Here is a 16,895-nt window from a genome sequence, read left to right as displayed (position 1 = left end):
CTGTTGTTTTTTTTTTTTTTTTCCCTTTTCCACCCAGTAATCCTGTTTTGCATTTTGATTACTCCAGTTCCCCGAGAACGATTCAAAGCAGGCCCGCTCTGCTGATTCCTTCCTCTGCACGTCGAGGCTTTTCGAGCCGCAGGACGGGTCCGCGCTGGCCCGTCCCGCGAGGTCACGGGAGACGTGACTTGTCCCCTCCTGGGAGCAGGACGATGCAGTAAAGGAGCGCGGTGCGCGTGGCGAGCAGTGGTGGGTGGCGGATCGCTCTGGAGCGGCCAGACAGCCACAACGCACGGGCGCCTTGGCAGTCCCGTCACGTCCGGCGCTCGATGTCCCGCGGACAGAGAGCACGAGTTAATGAATGAGATCGGTGTGCTCGGATTCGCCGCTCCTGTACACCGCGCTTTTAACTGGGGCTGCGGCCTCCTCGGCTGCAAACTGACGAGGCAGCTGTTCTCTGGGAGGGAGGGAGAGAGAGAGGGAGGGAGAGAGGGAGGGAGGGAGGCGGCGGGTGGGCCTGGGGACGGGGTTGAGGAGTCTCGTTCTTTTGCTTTAATGATGACAGCCCTGAGGCGTCCTGTGTGTCGGCGGGAGCACGTCACCATGGAGCTGTACCAGTGTGCTCTCCTGCCCGCCAGAACTTCAGAGGCTTCGTTAGCCTAAAGTCACGTGACAGGAAGCGCCATGGCGAAAAACACCCTCTCTCTCATGGCCTTAACTGAGTGCAGGACACGCCGTGGGAGCGTGGGGCGGAGCTGTATTCTCTGTTGGTCTCTTGTTTATTATGCCTTGGGTGTGTCATATAACAAATGAAGAGAGACAGTTTTCTCTCTGGGATTCTTAGCCTCTCCCGAAAGAGCATGATTAATTGTTATTGTGCTCTATTTTTATGTTGCGCCCTGAAATACACAGGTATAGATAGGCTGACAACAGTGCTTGGAGACCTCTCTGACGATGTTTGCTTTAAGGTATTTTCATATTTTATGGCCCCTGTTGATTTAGCTACTCCACAGCTCTGCTCGCCACTAGAAGTGAAGGTGCAGCCGGTGGTCAGTGTGCAGCCACAGGCAGACAGACGCACGTCAGCTCCGGCGCCTGGACTCGACCGGCGTCTGCAGAACCCACGGGAGCCGAGTTGCGGGCCCAGAGCTGTGGGAGTGGCTGCTGCCTTGTTCTGCGCTGCCTGGAATAAGCACCAGGTTTGGCCTCGTTGCCCTGCTGATCCCCCCCTGCCTGGGGGCCACGTCCGGGGCTCGGCTGCTGGGCGGCGTGGGTGCCAGGTGGGGGATCGTGAGACGGCGGGCAGGCCAGCTGGAGAGAGTGCAGAAGGACGGGGATATTGCGGCAGGGCTAGCTGGATGCTCAGGGCGGCGAGAGAAAGAAAGAGTGAGGGAGAGAGAGATTCTAATTATATCCCTCCGGTCAAGGTGCTGCGCTGGGCGACACCGGGCCCCAGTACTTTGGGTTTAATTTGGAGGACTAGCGATAATCCAGACCTAGTCCCCCTAAAGAGGCAGCGTCCTGTCTGTTGGATTATAGAGCTGTCTTTAAAAGGATAAGAGCTGCTTATCACTGCCTTCGAGATGTTTTAGCGACTATAAGTATGTATGTAAATATATATATAAAAGTCCTCACCAGGATTTTGCTCAGGCTTCCTGGATTGTGTTGATTCCACTAATTTTACCTTGATTGCACTAATTAGAAAATCTAGCAAGCTTGAGCGAAATCCTGGTGAGGACTTTTACTTTCTGAACCTGGAATTGACACCTCTGTAAATATATATATATTATGTTTGATATATAAAAATCACTGTCACTGAACACATTTAACAATTGAAGAACTGAAATAAAGATATGAATAGAAAGATAAAACAGTGCCTAAGACACTGTTAATGAAGTGTTAGTTACTAGTTCCTTTGTTTTTGGCTAGGTAGCTTTCAGGGCTAGTGGGGAATAGACACCAATCTAGCACTTGTCACAGTAAAGGTTGTTTGAAATCGCATGTGTGAGGCTGTTATGTATCCCAGAAAGTAATGGAAAAGCACACACTAGTCAAATCAGTGTCTGTCATAGATGCAACCATTTGGTAGAGCTTAATTAAGCACTTCCTGTAGAAAGCAATTGTCCAACTGATTCTTGTAGGAAGAGGGAATCCAAACTAAACACATCTCCTGCTGTTCAGGAAGATATTGATTCCATGTTGTTTTCTTAAGAATTTCACTCAGATATGAATATCTTAATATTAATGTGGCAATGCAGTAAGTGCATGTTTGGAAATGTGCACATGCTGTGTATGTTTTTCATTATCACATCTATTGCCTTCGTATGAATTCAGCCAGCATTGTTTTGTTGATAGCCAGCTAACATAAATGTCGTTCAAGCACATTACTATAAATTTTTCATTTGGAGAGACTGTGAGCTGATTGAAGATTTATTTACTATTTTATGCACCAGCTTGAAATAAATGTGTGAAGTGGATGACTCTTAGATCTAGGTTAAACTTGGCGGTGAAACTTTTTTGGGGGTGTGCAGTAGGAGGGTTTGAAAGAGAGAAAGATAACACTTCCTCCAATTGCCCCATTTGTCTAAGACACTGTTAATGAAGTGTTAGTTACTAGTTCCTTTGTTTTTGGCTAGGTAGCTTTCAGGGCTAGTGGGGAATAGACACCAATCTAGCACTTGTCACAGTAAAGATTGTTTGAAATTGCATGTGAGAGACTGTTATGTATCCCAAAAAGGTGGAGAGAAAGTGAGGGGGGAAAGAGAGAAGAGAGAGAGAGAGAGAGAGAGAGAGAGAGAGACATATAAAACAGACCAGAAATAGTGATGTCTCTATGCACATACTTGTTTACAAGGTGAGATCTTTTATTAACTCCTCTCATTAACCCTTACACCTACCCCAGAGATCACGTTTTCCACAGAGAAAAAGGCCCTTTCTGCCAGTTTTCACCTTCTCAGTTGGAAAAAAAAACAAATGACATAATTGATATAAACAAATACTAAAAAAAGAAGAAAATCTCACATTGTTGTTGAATAACAGAATTATTCTGTCTCAGTGTAGGCTGTGAGCGCAGAGCTTATGAATAACATAAACCCATATGAAACATTACTGAGTTTATTATAACATTAGCATTATCCCTCAGCTCTTACATTATGAAGCAAGTGAAGAAAAGAGCTGCCATTTTGAAATATATATAGAAGTCATGTCTCCCTGCTTTTGCAGTGCCTTCATTATTGTTCAGGGAGCTGATTTTGGAACACACAGGATGATTTCCTGTCTGTTGTAGGCCATATCCTCCGTGTATTGTTTGGGTTGACCTTTAATACAGTCCCTCTAATTATCATCATCACAGAGAGCTTGCTAACCAGGATAGTAATTATATCACATTCATCTGAAGGGATGAATTCAGCAGTCTTGGCAGTCTAGTCAAAACCTCCACTAATATAGGACCTCTAAATTTAGAGAGCTTGATTTTGCTAATGATAATCAGAAAAATAATGCTACCAATTCTCCAGTTATACAATAAAAAGGCAATGCAGTAATCAAACTCTCAGCATGTATGATGATATATAAAGGGGAAATGACTGTATCTGTGCTGTAGGATAACACGGAGAATGCTCGAATAAAGAAAATGAAAGTCGCGTTTCATGCCAGTAATTACATAAGTGTAGACGATATTAATTTTCATCAAACTCCTTCCCATAGAGGTGTAACAGCCTCATCTCGGAGAATGAGTTTCAAAGATCCTTTAAATTGCTTGTTAAGCTAGTGCTGGGGACCCCAGGTGTCAGATCTCTGCTGGTTCTGAGAAACAGGCACCGGAGGAAGTGATCAGTCTCCCAGCTCCAACACCGCAGAGCCCTGGGGCCAACAGTACTCTCTTGACTTGCGTGGTTCTCCTGTAATGACTTTAAAAGAGGGCCCAATTATTCCACTTGTCATCAAAACAGAGGGGACGATACCATTTGTTAGTCCTTTTGTGTTGCTGCGATGCTTTCTTTTTTCTTTTTTTTCCACGTGCGCCGCGCTGCCGAGGAGGTTCACTGCTGCGTCTCACGTGCACGCGTGCTGTTTGGGCTTCTGTGGCGTACAGCCGCACTCCTCGGCGAGCAGCACGTTAACTTCCCCACTGCGCCTGTCACCTGAACAAAACGCCGGGGTAGCGTCTGCCGGCCCGCTCGTGTCGGATCACGCCATATTTCCTCGGAGAGTCTCGGCAAATTACGCCACAGCGGGGGAGGGGCGGGGGTCTCTGTCACGCCATGTTGCTCGGCTCCTCGTCTGGAGAGAGGACTACTTTTCTTCCTCACTTGGTTATTTTAAGTTCTCTTTAAAGCAGCACACGCTGAGCTGCGTGCCCCACAATTGGGCTGCCGGTGGGGGTGGGCTTCACTTCATCTTTCAAGGCTTCTTGGAGGACTGAGGCAAGGGCATAGTTGGAGACAGCAGAACAGAAGAAGCTGAGCAGGATAGCACTCAGAGTGAGGCGGGCCTGTCAGGCCGGCCAGCCCCGGCGAAAAGGGAAGCGAATAACCTGATCCTCCACCGCGTCCAGACAAAGAGCACATCTCCCAATCTGCATCTATACAGATGGGAGATGGAGCCCAGAGACGCCCTCGCAGGGCATAACCCGCCGTGCACATGCAAAGAGAACACGCACGCAAACACTTTGAAGAGACAATCACAACAGGTTGTTTACGGCGAGCGGAACCAAAGGATTTCGGCTCCTCGTTTCAGGGAAGTCACGGTGGAGAGAGAAGCACCTTAGGCGTGTTATTGGTTTTAAATGAAATCCATCACCCGTAGGCGGGACAGAGGCGGCACGGTGCCGAGTGCAGACGTGGCCTTCATCTGGGCCCGGGGAGACGTCTTCCACACCCGGTCCGTGCCTCCCCCCCCCCCCCCCCCCTCCTCACCTTTCCTTTGAACCTTTTTGAGCCCAAAGAAGCTCTAACACAGATTAAACGAAGGCAAAGGCCTGGCAGATAATCCCAGCATGTTACGGGTGGCTGCAGCACACACTGTGGTGATGTGGGGGTCAATCCCACAACATCTGGCCCCCTCAAACCACCTCACCCACAAGCTGCTCCACTGTCTGCAAGGCAGGTCACTGCAGTCAGAGTGCAGCTTGGGGGATGGGGGTGTCAACTTTTTCGGCGTGAAGGGAGCCAGTGCAGGCGCCTGCTTCTGCACACTGAGGCCTTACAGTCCTGAGCATATCTTGAAATGCCAAGCCAGCACCGGGAGTTAAAGGCCAGACTATCAGCTAACATTTAGCTAAACTGTAACTTCAGACTAATGTTAAGAACTGGCTGATGTTCGCAGTAAATCCATATGCAGTTGACACAATCTGCATATGCTCAGAAGTTCAGAAAGTGAGAAGACAATGAGATGTTTTTAACAGGCTAGATAGCTAGTAACACAGTGCCTTCTCTGGCATATGCAAGAGCAGCGTTAATGAAGATGTGAACAGTGATGAGGCCAGTGAGAGACGGTATGTCCCTCTTCATGGCTGTGTGAAGTCATACAAAATTCCTCATGGCACGGATATATGAAATTATATATACATATATACACAAACACACATCAATTTTGTGTGCGTGTTTGGATGTGTGTCGATAGCAAGCATGAATAAGCATGTAGTGAAAGGAATTTAAAAGTGCATGCGTGCGTGTGCCGGGGTGCGTGCTGCAATGAATTATGAAAAGTATGCAAGTATTAATTTGCATGAATTTGTTGAAAGTGTAAAGGAGTGTGTAGATTGCGGCGCAGAGCACACAACAGATGACATGCTGCAGCGATGAGGGGGGCAGCGTGGCTAGAGCGCTCGGCTCTCGCTTCTGGAAGTAGTGGAGGCATGTGGGACATGTGCTTGAATTAGCTCACTAGCTTTATTCCCCAGTCCTGCTCGACGTGCGGCGTAATGGCATGAGAGGACATTACTGCTGCAGTGCTGATAGCAGCCTGTCGGCACGCTGATTGCAATCTGCTCTTCAATCTACAGATGTGCCAGTGACGTGGGGAGAGGTAATGTGTTTCTCTCGATTCTGCCCACTGACAGCTGCCTAAAAAGACCATCCCGATATATTAGGCAGCAGATGTGCCTGGTGCGGATGGAGCAGAGCGCTAACTAGACTACCATTAGCAGATCATGAGCCGCGCTGACGGGGTGAACCTCGCGCTTAGCCCGAGCCCGTTCGGCTAGATCCGTCCGTCTATCCGAGCGAGGGTGCTGCTCGGGGTGCCCGGCGGGCCCCTGTCCTGGCCAGGAGGGGTGGCGTGTGTGGGTCCTGCGTGGAGGACCGGAACAGGGGCCGGGCGGGCCGGGGAGTGGACGAGCTCGGAGTCGGCGTGGGGGGAGGGCGATGTCGCATCAGCGTTCGCGTGCGATCCCGGACCAGGGCCCGACCTGACAGAGCCAAGCACGAGATAAACATCATTTGTTTGAGCAATCGGGCCAGGGGTGGGAGGATTAATGAAGGATGATGAAGTTCCACCTGTACCCCTCAGCAGTGTTTCCTGTTTCCCAAGCGGCTTCGCCACGCCGGCACGAGCTCTGACTCATCCACTAGTGAGCGTCAGATTAAGGGATGTCAATAACGGGACTGACTCAATTCATCTTGAGGAGAGAGGAAGATAGAGAGAGTGAGCAGGGGGAAGAGGGGGAGAGGGAGAGAGAGAGAGAGAGAGAGCGCTGCATCTGAGAGGAACCTTAGTGTCTGTAATGAGGTTCTGCAAATCTCCATTCAGCATAGAAAAAAGAAGGAGGAAGATGTTTTGTCGTGTGGATGGGAAGTGGCAGGGCTGTAGAGGAGGGTGTGGGCTAGAGTGGGGTGGGCGGGGGTCTATTACACAGCCCCACAGCCCTGACAGATATCTGGGGGACAGACCTTGAGGTGTCGTATCGTTATTTTGGATCAAAGTGTCAGGCGAGTATTTGATTTACACTCATAACAAAAGCAGCACAGCGGACGAGGGCTAGCTGGTGGCTGGGGCGCTAGTGCTGGAATATTACACTGATGTAGAGGTGTTCACATCACTCGTCTCCCATCCTCCATCCTGCCATGCCTGTTAGAGAGTGAAAGAATGATTGCGCACGTGTGTGTGTGGTGTGTGTGTGTGTGTGTGTGTGCACGTGTGTGTGTGTGCATGTGCAAGAGAGACAGATCAAGTGGGAGAATGGGGGAGAGAGGAGGACTGGTGTGTGTGTGTGAGTGAGTGAGTGTGTGTGTGTGTGTGCGTGTGTGTGTGTGTGTGTGTGTGTGTGTGTGTGTGTGTGTGTGTGTGTGTGTGTGTGTGTGTGTGTGTGTGCACGTGTGTGTGTGCGTGTGCAAGAGAGACAGATCAAGTGGGAGAATGGGGGAGAGAGGAGGACTGGTGAGTATCCTGTGCTGGATCTCCTGTGACTGTTCACTCACACACACTTAGTGTCACTCCAGCTTTGGTCATGTGGCGTGTACAAGTGCATCAGATTAAGCAGGACTGAGAGGAATTATGCCATGGAAATTGCTAGACGTGTCTGCAGGAAAAGCACTCACTAAAGACTACAAGACGGACATGGAATGACACCATTACCCTTTTCCTGGTTGACCGCTAGGACGTTGGAGTGAAAAGGGCCCGACAGAAAACAGTGTTGCTAGATCATTTGAATGTGCAAGCAGTGACTGACAGGCGTGGCGTGTCGGTTCTGACGCTGGGATGGGGAGGCAGGCCTTAATCTGCCCAGATTAAAATGGTGGCGCACACTGCAGTGTCGGGAGGAAAAGGGGGTGGGGTTTTCTACTCTCCACACCTGTCCCAGGTGACACCTGGGGGGGCCGTGCTAAGATTTCAGTGACGAGGAGGCATGAAAACATTTTTGTTCTGACCTTCAAATTAGCTAGAAATCCCTGAGGCCTGTCCCCAGGAAGCTGCTGCCATTCCGTTTTGATTAGGTTTCACAGGTTTACGGGAAAATAAGCTGTTTTACCCTTTGAAAGAGGAATGCGATAGCCAGGTTAACACCCCCCCCAGCATGAAAAGCCCCAAATTTTAATCTTATTGCTTTATTCAGGTTTCCTCTAGAACAGGCAGGCAGTTTGCAAGCCACCAAATCACGTGCGCGCACAGACACACACACACACACACACACACACACACACACACACACACACAGCCCGCCGAAACAGTTTTTGAGAAACATCATGCATGCTTAGAAATGAAGAGACTCTGCTAAACCCATTAAATGCACCTATTACACCACTGGACCCACAATACCTGCCAGTGAGCACAAGTACTGGTTGGTTTTGCTGTAATAAAGTAGGTGGTCAGTGCACATATGACCTCTCATGGAGCGCATTGTATTTGGAGAGTTCTGGAGCCTTTGGGAGTCCCTACCACTTAATCTGTGGTATGAGCTTGCGGTGAGTGACGTACTCAGCAGGTGCTACTCAGGGGCAGAAGTGCTCTCTGTCACCTGAGAACCTCAGAGCCCCTCAGCCAACGGCCCAGGTGCATATCGGCCCGCTCCAGGTAGTCCCAGCAGTACGACGCGGTGTGACCATAATAATGCAGCAATCTGACAATGGACAGCATAACATTAAACTTTGTGCTGATGTGCAGATGCCTGATAAGCATTATGATTCAGCCTCTTTTCATCACACGAGAAGGGAAAGGGCTTTGACATAGGATGGCCTTATGAATTATTAATCCTGTTGCTATTAATGTATGTATAATTAATCACATCTTAACTGACTGCAGGCAAATGGAGCCTATAACCCTTAGCCTTATGTAGATGGAGTCTATTACAGGATCATACACACGGGTATTCTCTCTCTCTCTCTCTCTCTCTCTCTCTTTCTCTCTCTCTCTCTCTCTCTCTCTCTCTCTCTCTCTCTCTCTCTCCATTTATGACACAGCTGTTGACTAAGGAAATTCCTAGCTCCACTTCCTCTATTTATACGTGTGGGCTTTGTGATTGTCTTGATGAAAAAGCGATCTGTGTTTTTTCTGCACTCTGGGAAGGAGAGACTGAGAGAATGATGCAGGAAGGGGTATTGTGTTCACGGGTCCGTGACACTGGGTTTCCTTTGTCCCAAAAGATCACCACTACAGTTAATGGAACAATGACCACAGTGGCGTTCGCAGGTGGCCGGTAGAATTTAGCACGTTATTTTTGAAACTCCTGAAGCATTCACACCTCTGGAAGTAGTTGACTTTCATAACAAGCCCGGTTGTGAAAAGATCAAACCCAGTTTGGCGTGACCTGACCAGGTGTTGCAAGGTGTCAAGGTGTAGTCGTGACGACCGGTAAGCGGCCGCCGATCGCAGCTTCTCATTGACAGGCGGTGAGCGGCTATCAAAATGCAAACAGGTGCGGCTGCTGGTGGAGAGGTGAGATGCGTGCGGTAGTCAGGGGAAGCCCTAGGCACTTCTGCACCCCTTGTTGCTTGTGAATCTCCCCGAGGGCCTGTGCGTTCTGGAAAGGAAGGAGAAATCTATAATCTAACAGATGGCAGTGGATCTATGGGAAAGGTTATAATCGGAGGGGTTGGGAATGGAAGACTGGGCTGAGTTTGCTCTCACCGTCGGAATGAGGGGAGGTGATGAACCCGCTCCTGGCTAACACCCGGCTCCGGCCCGGCTGGGGGAAATATCGGCGTGGCCGAGCCCGGGCTAGGGGGAGTGGCTTGGAGGAGGCCAGGGTGCCCGTGTGGACACGGCGAGGGAACCTTTGAGAATGGGGAGAGGAGTGAAACACGAGGGAGGAGAGGAGAGGGGGAGGGGGGGACAAGAGTTGCTGAAAGAGTGTTAGAGAGAGGCAGTGTGAGAACTGGTATCTAGGAGATGTGGCTGAATGTTGAAATGCAGTTTCATTGCACAGGGTGGTAGATGTGACACCCACCAGTTCTATTCACATACTCAAACAAAACCAGCACACACACACACACACACACACACACACACACACACACACACACACACACACACACACACACACACACACACACACACTCCTCTGCAGCTCTACTGCAGCATTTCACAAGGAGGGACCGGCCCATCTCCTGAGCATCCGTAGCGACTCCAGCCTGAAGTCACACTGCAGAGCAGCCGTTCCTCCAGCAACCCAGATCCTTGTAACCTGGCCACATTCTGAGGCTCCTGGCATTTCTAATTAGAGTCCTGCGCTGCCTGCTGTCGTCCTCACACTAAGCCCTGCTCGCTATGCCCCTCCAGTGAATGAGTGTCTAAACAACAGGTCTTATTATGTGTACCATTCCCCCCTGCTCTCCGGGGAACAGCGTGAATCAGCCCCACGATGAGTCAGGAATGAGGTTCTAAATGAAGTGGTGAACACCAATCAGCTAGTAAAATGAGGAAATGGAATGGGTTTACTCTAATTGAGGACCTCTGTGCCTCCCCTCCCGCTCCCCCCTCCTCCTCCTCTCCTCCTCCTCCCCTCCCTCCCTTCCCGCGCTCTGTTTTTTTGTTTTTTTTTTGTTGTTGTTTTTTTCCCCTCCGTAAGTGTTGCCGCATTTGGATTCTGGAGATGTGCGGGGCGGGCGGTTTCTTGCCCCCCCCCCCCCCCCCCCCCCCCCGTCTCTGCGGAGCGCCTCTCCACTGGACCTGGGAGAGAGCACCCCCAGAGCCTAGCGCCGCCTCATTTATTGTTCAGCACACGTTTTTATCTGCCTCCCGCTATTCCCACTATTAAAAATTTTACACAAGGCTTAAAAGTGAAGCTAAGTGTTTTGCTCCCTGAAATGAATTAAAAGGAGATTTAATAGCTATTTTATCTATTGCAGTGAAAACAAGGGAGCAGGCTGATAATTAATAATTTGCCAGTATAGTATACTGCTTCAATTGTTTCTTAATTTTATGCATCTTTCCATGTGTAAATAAAAGTGAAATCGCGCCAGTCGGTGTATCGGTTTGGGCAGCCGTAATGTAGTACTCATAACTGAGGCGTTACAAGTGCAGCTCTTCTGTGTGTTTTTTCTCCCGATGAGTCAGGAAGTCACGGAGGTGTGACGTGTGCTGCCTCCAGCTGCGTGTGCTACTCCAGGACACGTGCGGCACGTTCGCTCGGGTCTGTACCAAGCCTTACTGAGCCAAAGGGCACTGCGAGGAGGGCAGATCAAAACGTGCGGTTGTTACTACACCAGAAGATTGCAGAGAGGCGGGGCTTCGGGGAGGTGGGAGGTGCCTATCAGACAAGGCCGGAGGCGGTACCCCCGCTGGGCATTGGATGACGCTGGCCGCCAAACCGGGGCCATGCTGATCGTAACAACACATCGTAGAACCCGATTAAGAAACCATTTGTGGCGGGCTGGCCGTAGTTTAAGTGGCCCTCATCCTATGGCCTGAAACTCGACCTCCAGGGAAGAAATATTGACATGCCCTTCAATTCAATGGTGGTCAGCGGCACAGACGCACAATACAATCTGTTACAGGAAGCAGCTTCTAATGCAAAGAGTTTACCTCATGCTTCATTCCTATAGCACGCGGACACAAAGTTAAGCCCTGCAGAAATGGGATCCATTGCTGCTCTGATCACGCAGGAATGCTGTTATGTGTGTGAGGCATTTTTTCTGGAACTATTAGTTCAGTGCAAACCACGGCCCATCAATAAGGGTGCATCAATTAAAAATATTGTCGCATTTGAAATAGAATCCTGGATGCTAGAGATTCATGGACCTTAGAAGCCGCGGGTACCCCGCGGTGCCTAAAATTAGCCGCCGTATGTCACCCGGTGCCACAGCAACAACAAAAGATACAATTATAATTTCCTTTTTGAATATTGTAGCGGCTTTTTATTTTGTTGCCAGAGTTATTGGTAAATTTGTATGCTGTCTTTTTAATGAAGTTTTCCCCTTGTTACACGCTCCATAGCCATTCATTAGTGTGGTGGAGGACGGCTGTGTAGATGGAGAGCCACTGTAATGAGTTCTCGCAGGGATTTAAGTGGAGCACAGGTGGCAGGTTTGACCTAAAATACATCCGCCATACATATTTATATAGCGACATGTCCTGCAAGAGGACTGAAATAATTGCCTTTGCCAATTACTTTGATATTAATGGAGTGAATCCGGACAGGAAGTAAAGAGGGAGGCACAGTCTCGCGACCCGCGGCTAGAACAGCCAGAGTGTGCTTCGTGAACGTCGCTAATACAGCCTTAATTAAAATGGCTTTTTACAAATTATCTCCTTGATAACAATGAGTAAAGATTTAATTAGAAAAGTATTGAAGAAAGCGATGAAATAAGGGAAACATCTTTGGAAACCGCCGGGTACCGGCCAGCAACATCGGCTGAGGGCCGGTCGGCCGTCAGCTGTGATTAAAAATATCCCTGGCAATCGAGGGGATTCAAAAGCGTGCAGGTGAGGCCATACACAACACCCTGCTCCCACGTCAGAAACGGAGTGGTCTGAGGTAGACTGCAACGAGATGATTAAGAGGTTTGCTGTGCATCGGCTCAGTTAGAGGCGTGGATGGGTGATTAGTGTTGTGTACAGTGGGAAACCTGGAACACGATTTGTCCTGTGTTGCTTTGGCAGTCCTGAGCAGCCGCTGAGATGCTAAGCGTAAAGCAGATCGGGGGTTTCTGCAGGCTTTAACAAGCTGGCACCATTTTCAAAAGGCACACAGAGGCACTGTGAGTTATCTGCAAGAGCTAAATGAAGCTCTCACTGGTGAGGACTCAGAAATGTAACATCACACACTGATTGGCCCAACGTGTCACTAATGCACATTTCTCATGTTGTCATATATTCACATATATAGTTTTCTCTTATATGGGCGGTGAACTCCTGACTATTTTATCAAGCAGAGACAAGGATCAGGGGTGTGAATGTGTGTGCGTGGGAGGGGGATCATTATACTAAGTTATGATAAATCAATATTATGTTCAGCTCTGTGGTAACGAGTGCTTGTGTTTGTCTTTGAGAAGAAACTGCGAGCAGTGGTTTTAATGGCTGGCTTAGCAATCTGGACCGGCTTTTCGGCATCTCTGCTGTCCTCTGTTACTGTGTTGGGGTATGAGTTTGTGACAGAGGGGCCTGCCTTGGACCGGGTCATCAGAATCCTCTTTCATCCCAGTTAAAAACGGGAGAAGTTGAAGCCAGCGAAGGCAGGAGCCGTCTGCTTTGGGAAGGCCCGACGTGCGATGGCGCCGGGCGGGGGGCTAACGGGCCCGGCGTCCCCAGCGCCTGCCTCGTCTGCTTCAGCGCTGACATTGAAGGGTGACTCGAAACGAGCATCCAGCAAATCTTTCACCTGTGCCTCGTGTCTCCCATCGTCTCCTTGGTGGCTACGCTCCGCTGCCGGACCCCTCCCCCGTCAAACCCCTCCCCCATCGGACCCCTCCCCCGTCAAACCCCTCCCCCGTCTGACCCCTCCCCCGCCTCTTCCCGCCTGTCTTGCGTGCAAATTCTATAAATGCTCAAAAAAAAGAAGAAGAGGGAAAAAAAAAGCTGTTGACTGCTAGATGCCTTTGAACTGCGTTGCTCAATATAGGTCAGGGATACATCTCATGCAGATCATCAGAGCCTTTTCATCTACGAAAGCAAAGTTAAAAACCCCCGGCACTCTCTTAATTTCTTCCCCATTATATTTATTTATTTAATATTTATATATTAACATCTCTTTTGAAACAGCACGAGGATAAATGTTCTATGTCTTAAGAACACACAAAAAGGCAAGCGTTTCTGTCCACTCTCATTCATTCCCTCTCTCCCTCTCTCCCTCCCTCCCCTTCTCACACTCTCTGAGATGCACTGTCCTCCCTAATGACTCCATTTTGAAGAGTGTGGTCAAACCGAATATGGAGAGGAGGGAGAGGAGGTGCGGGGGAGCAGCCCCACTGCAGCAATGCAGACACTGTGTGCTCGGAGAGGCAATCGGAGGCCGTCTCTGAAACCCAAGGCAGCTCACAGGGGTCTTTGTGTAAAATAATGTTTCTATCGAATGGCAATTAGTGTTAACATTATTTTGGTTGCAGTATGATTAAACACATCTCTCTCTCTCCCCCCCTTCTTTCTAGACGGAGAACTATTCCATTGACTCCAGTTATGTGAACAGCAGAGCACATCTTATCAAAAGGTATGTTTTATTACAAATTTAGGACACCTCACACACAATACTCTGGATTGTACCTGTTGATTTAAAAGTAAGCTTTAGCATTTCTGTTTGGTTGTTGATTGAGAACAATACTATACAATCAAGTATGAACTATTTCTACAAACTATGAACCATAATTAGGAAGAATAAAAACAGCCTTAACCAGAGCTAGGATTTTTTCACAACACATCTGTCGAAACTAATCAGACAGAGGAATCTGAGGGAATGTAAAGGTGGTTTGAGACTAGGTCAGTGGGTACTGGCTCTTTGCAGACAGGCAGGCTATTGTATGGCCGTAGAGATAAGAACGGCGCTGACAGAGCTAATATTATTTCCAATTGTGCAAAGAATCAAGGCCAAAGAACAGGCTCGTTGTCCTAGGTGGAGCTGACCAGAATTCCTGGGTTCACCTGAAACTGACTGGCGACAGACAGAGAGGCCCTGGCATAACTTCTGTAACGAACGTCTTCTCATTAGAGCTTTGCAGCTCCGGGCAGTGAGTGCAGATCGTATCTCCCCTCGTACCTGCGCTTAGGAGGAGATCCAGCTCGGAAATAGGCGCAGCCAAATCTTTAAAACCCATTATGACAATTTTGTCTCCAGTGGGAAAAAAAACAAAAGAGCATAGCGGGCTGCTGTGTTTAGGTAAATAAATAAAGACGACTGGAGCTGGGGCTCTGCGGTACAGTGCGGGGGGAGAGAGCACAGAGCACACGGGTCTGAGGGGCCGTGCAGACCGGGACAGGTGCAATTAGACCGATAAAATCAGAGTGTGCAGCAGAGGCAGTGCAGCCTGGGAGAGGAGCAGTCTGCCTCGCTCATACCCCCCTCGCCCGTCTGCCTCGGAGCAGACGCGCCATTGTGTGTGTGTGTGTGTGTGTGTGTGTCTGTGTGTGTGTTCGTACACACTCATTTCCATCCCTCTGCGCTGCATCTGAGTATGTTCCAGTGGGCCAGCTATTAAATGAGGAGAAATCAGGCTTGTGCACTGCAGCTGTTGACGGCCAACTTCTTCTCTTTTTTTTTTTTGCTCCGTCCGCCTGCCCGTCTCGCTTTCTTGTCTCTGGATATTAACTCTGGGCTAAAAAAGCTCGACATTGGCCCTGCCGCCTCTCAGCCTGAGTCTTCCAGGCAATTTTGTCACTAACACAGGCCTCTTCAAAGGCGGTGAATGGCGGTTTAGAAAAGGCAGCCCACATTTCTACCTCGCCTAAGTTCAGCAGATCCATGGCAGATTCTTCGGAAGCAGAGCCATCATCCTAATAACTCCGAATCCTTTCAGCAGCTGATCAGCAGAGTAGGGCCGTGACCGGCGACCTGCCTCGGAGCTGAACGGCAGGGCCGCTGGAGCAGCTCCTGCCGTCAGCAGCGGAAGGCTTTAGTGGAAAGTGACTCTGGGCGAGGGAGATGGGGGGGCCAGACGGGGCCAGACGGGGCGGTAAAAGTGCCGTGCTTCTCCTCTCTCGCTGCAGCACGTCCACCTTCAAGGACATGGAGGGGAACAGTCTGAAGGACAGCGGACACGAGGAGAGTGACCAGACGGACAGCGAGCATGACGTGCAGAGGGGCCACTACGCCGACACGGCCGTCAACGACGTGCTGAACATGACCGTGCCTCCCAACAGCTGCCAACTGCCAGAACAAGGTGAGAGAGAGAGAGAGAGAGAGAGAGAGAGAGAGAGAGAATGGGGTGAGGAAGAGAGAGAAGGAGAGGAAGCTCTCCAATATGAGCATACCCCATTATCGGTCCATTACACCAGGGCTAGATCAGGCCTGAGATGGGTGAGCGCTGAATCGCGGCTGGGTTTTGAAGCCCGGGCGGTAATGTAGGGGAGGCACTCAGCGTCCTGGGCCCCCTTTGATACGGCGCCGGTGAACAGAACTGACGGACGTGAGCTGTGTCGGCGGTCGACACGGCCCCACACCTGTCTGAGTGACATGCAATTAGGCTGACAAAGGTTGGAGGTTGGGAATCTACATATCGCGCGTCCTCATGAATTATTGAAATGGCTCATTTAGCACGGAATTAATGTTGATGTGTCTTTTTTTGACTCCCGTTTATGGAGACATCCGGTTGGCTGGCAGGAGTCAGCAAGAGGTCACGCACCCACGCACCCAATCGCAGCGTCGAGAGTGATTAGGAGTGGCACTGCAGAGGGAGGGAGGGGTGGGCGGGGCTTAGCAGAAAAGGCGGGAGCCAGATCCGTCTTTATTATTGGAACGCTTTGTCACATCACGGTAAATGCGCCTTTGATCTCTGCGAGTGCTTGTGATGGCTTCTGAGAGACGCTGGGGAAAGTGCATGTATGTATATATGAAATTCGGCTGCCTGTCCTCACTACAGAGGAGGCGATCAGAGCTGGAGGTGTTTGGAGGCGGTAGGACTCGTTAAAAGCCGGAGCCGCACGATGGTGATATAACCGGCTTCTGCATTGCCATTGTGTTCCTGACCTGTCTGTTGAAAGGGGGCGGAGACACTAATGAGACAGAGATGAAGAAGTGAGGTTATTACTACACACAGTGGATACAAATTTATTTACAAAATTAGCTTTTTTTTCTTACTCTCCCCCCAACCATCTAGATCCTGAGTTCATGTGGAACTGGCATGAGGATTAATTAGACTCTTGCTTGCACCTGATCAGATGCCCTATGGTTTATTCTAACTGGCTAATTAACCAGTCTTTATCCAGATGAATCGTGGGAAGGGTGGCTACCTGGCAACAGCACTGTATGTGAACGTGCTGGACGGAAAAGCAGATTGGTTATATTAGCCTCGCCGAGGTGGCTGTTGTCAACA

The 16,895-nt window shown here is 49.6% G+C and overlaps 1 protein-coding gene across 4 annotated transcripts in view; it reads left to right on the top strand.

Moving 5' to 3' along the window:
* The window catches only part of pcdh19 (protocadherin 19), a 47,877-nt gene that overhangs the window by 14,244 nt on the left and 16,738 nt on the right, over positions 1 to 16,895 (top strand). For all 4 annotated transcript variants that reach the window (XM_077021920.1, XM_077021918.1, XM_077021919.1 and 1 more), the window contains exons 3-4: positions 14,022 to 14,080; positions 15,571 to 15,743. In XM_077021920.1, coding sequence (XP_076878035.1) covers positions 14,022 to 14,080; positions 15,571 to 15,743 — 232 coding nt within the window. The remainder of the gene's footprint in view (positions 1 to 14,021; positions 14,081 to 15,570; positions 15,744 to 16,895) is intronic.

Source organism: Brachyhypopomus gauderio, chromosome 11, assembly GCF_052324685.1.
Source record: "Brachyhypopomus gauderio isolate BG-103 chromosome 11, BGAUD_0.2, whole genome shotgun sequence".
Taxonomy (NCBI): domain Eukaryota; kingdom Metazoa; phylum Chordata; class Actinopteri; order Gymnotiformes; family Hypopomidae; genus Brachyhypopomus; species Brachyhypopomus gauderio.
Note: the sequence above shows the minus strand (reverse complement) of the source record. Positions and strands in the feature narration are given on the sequence as shown.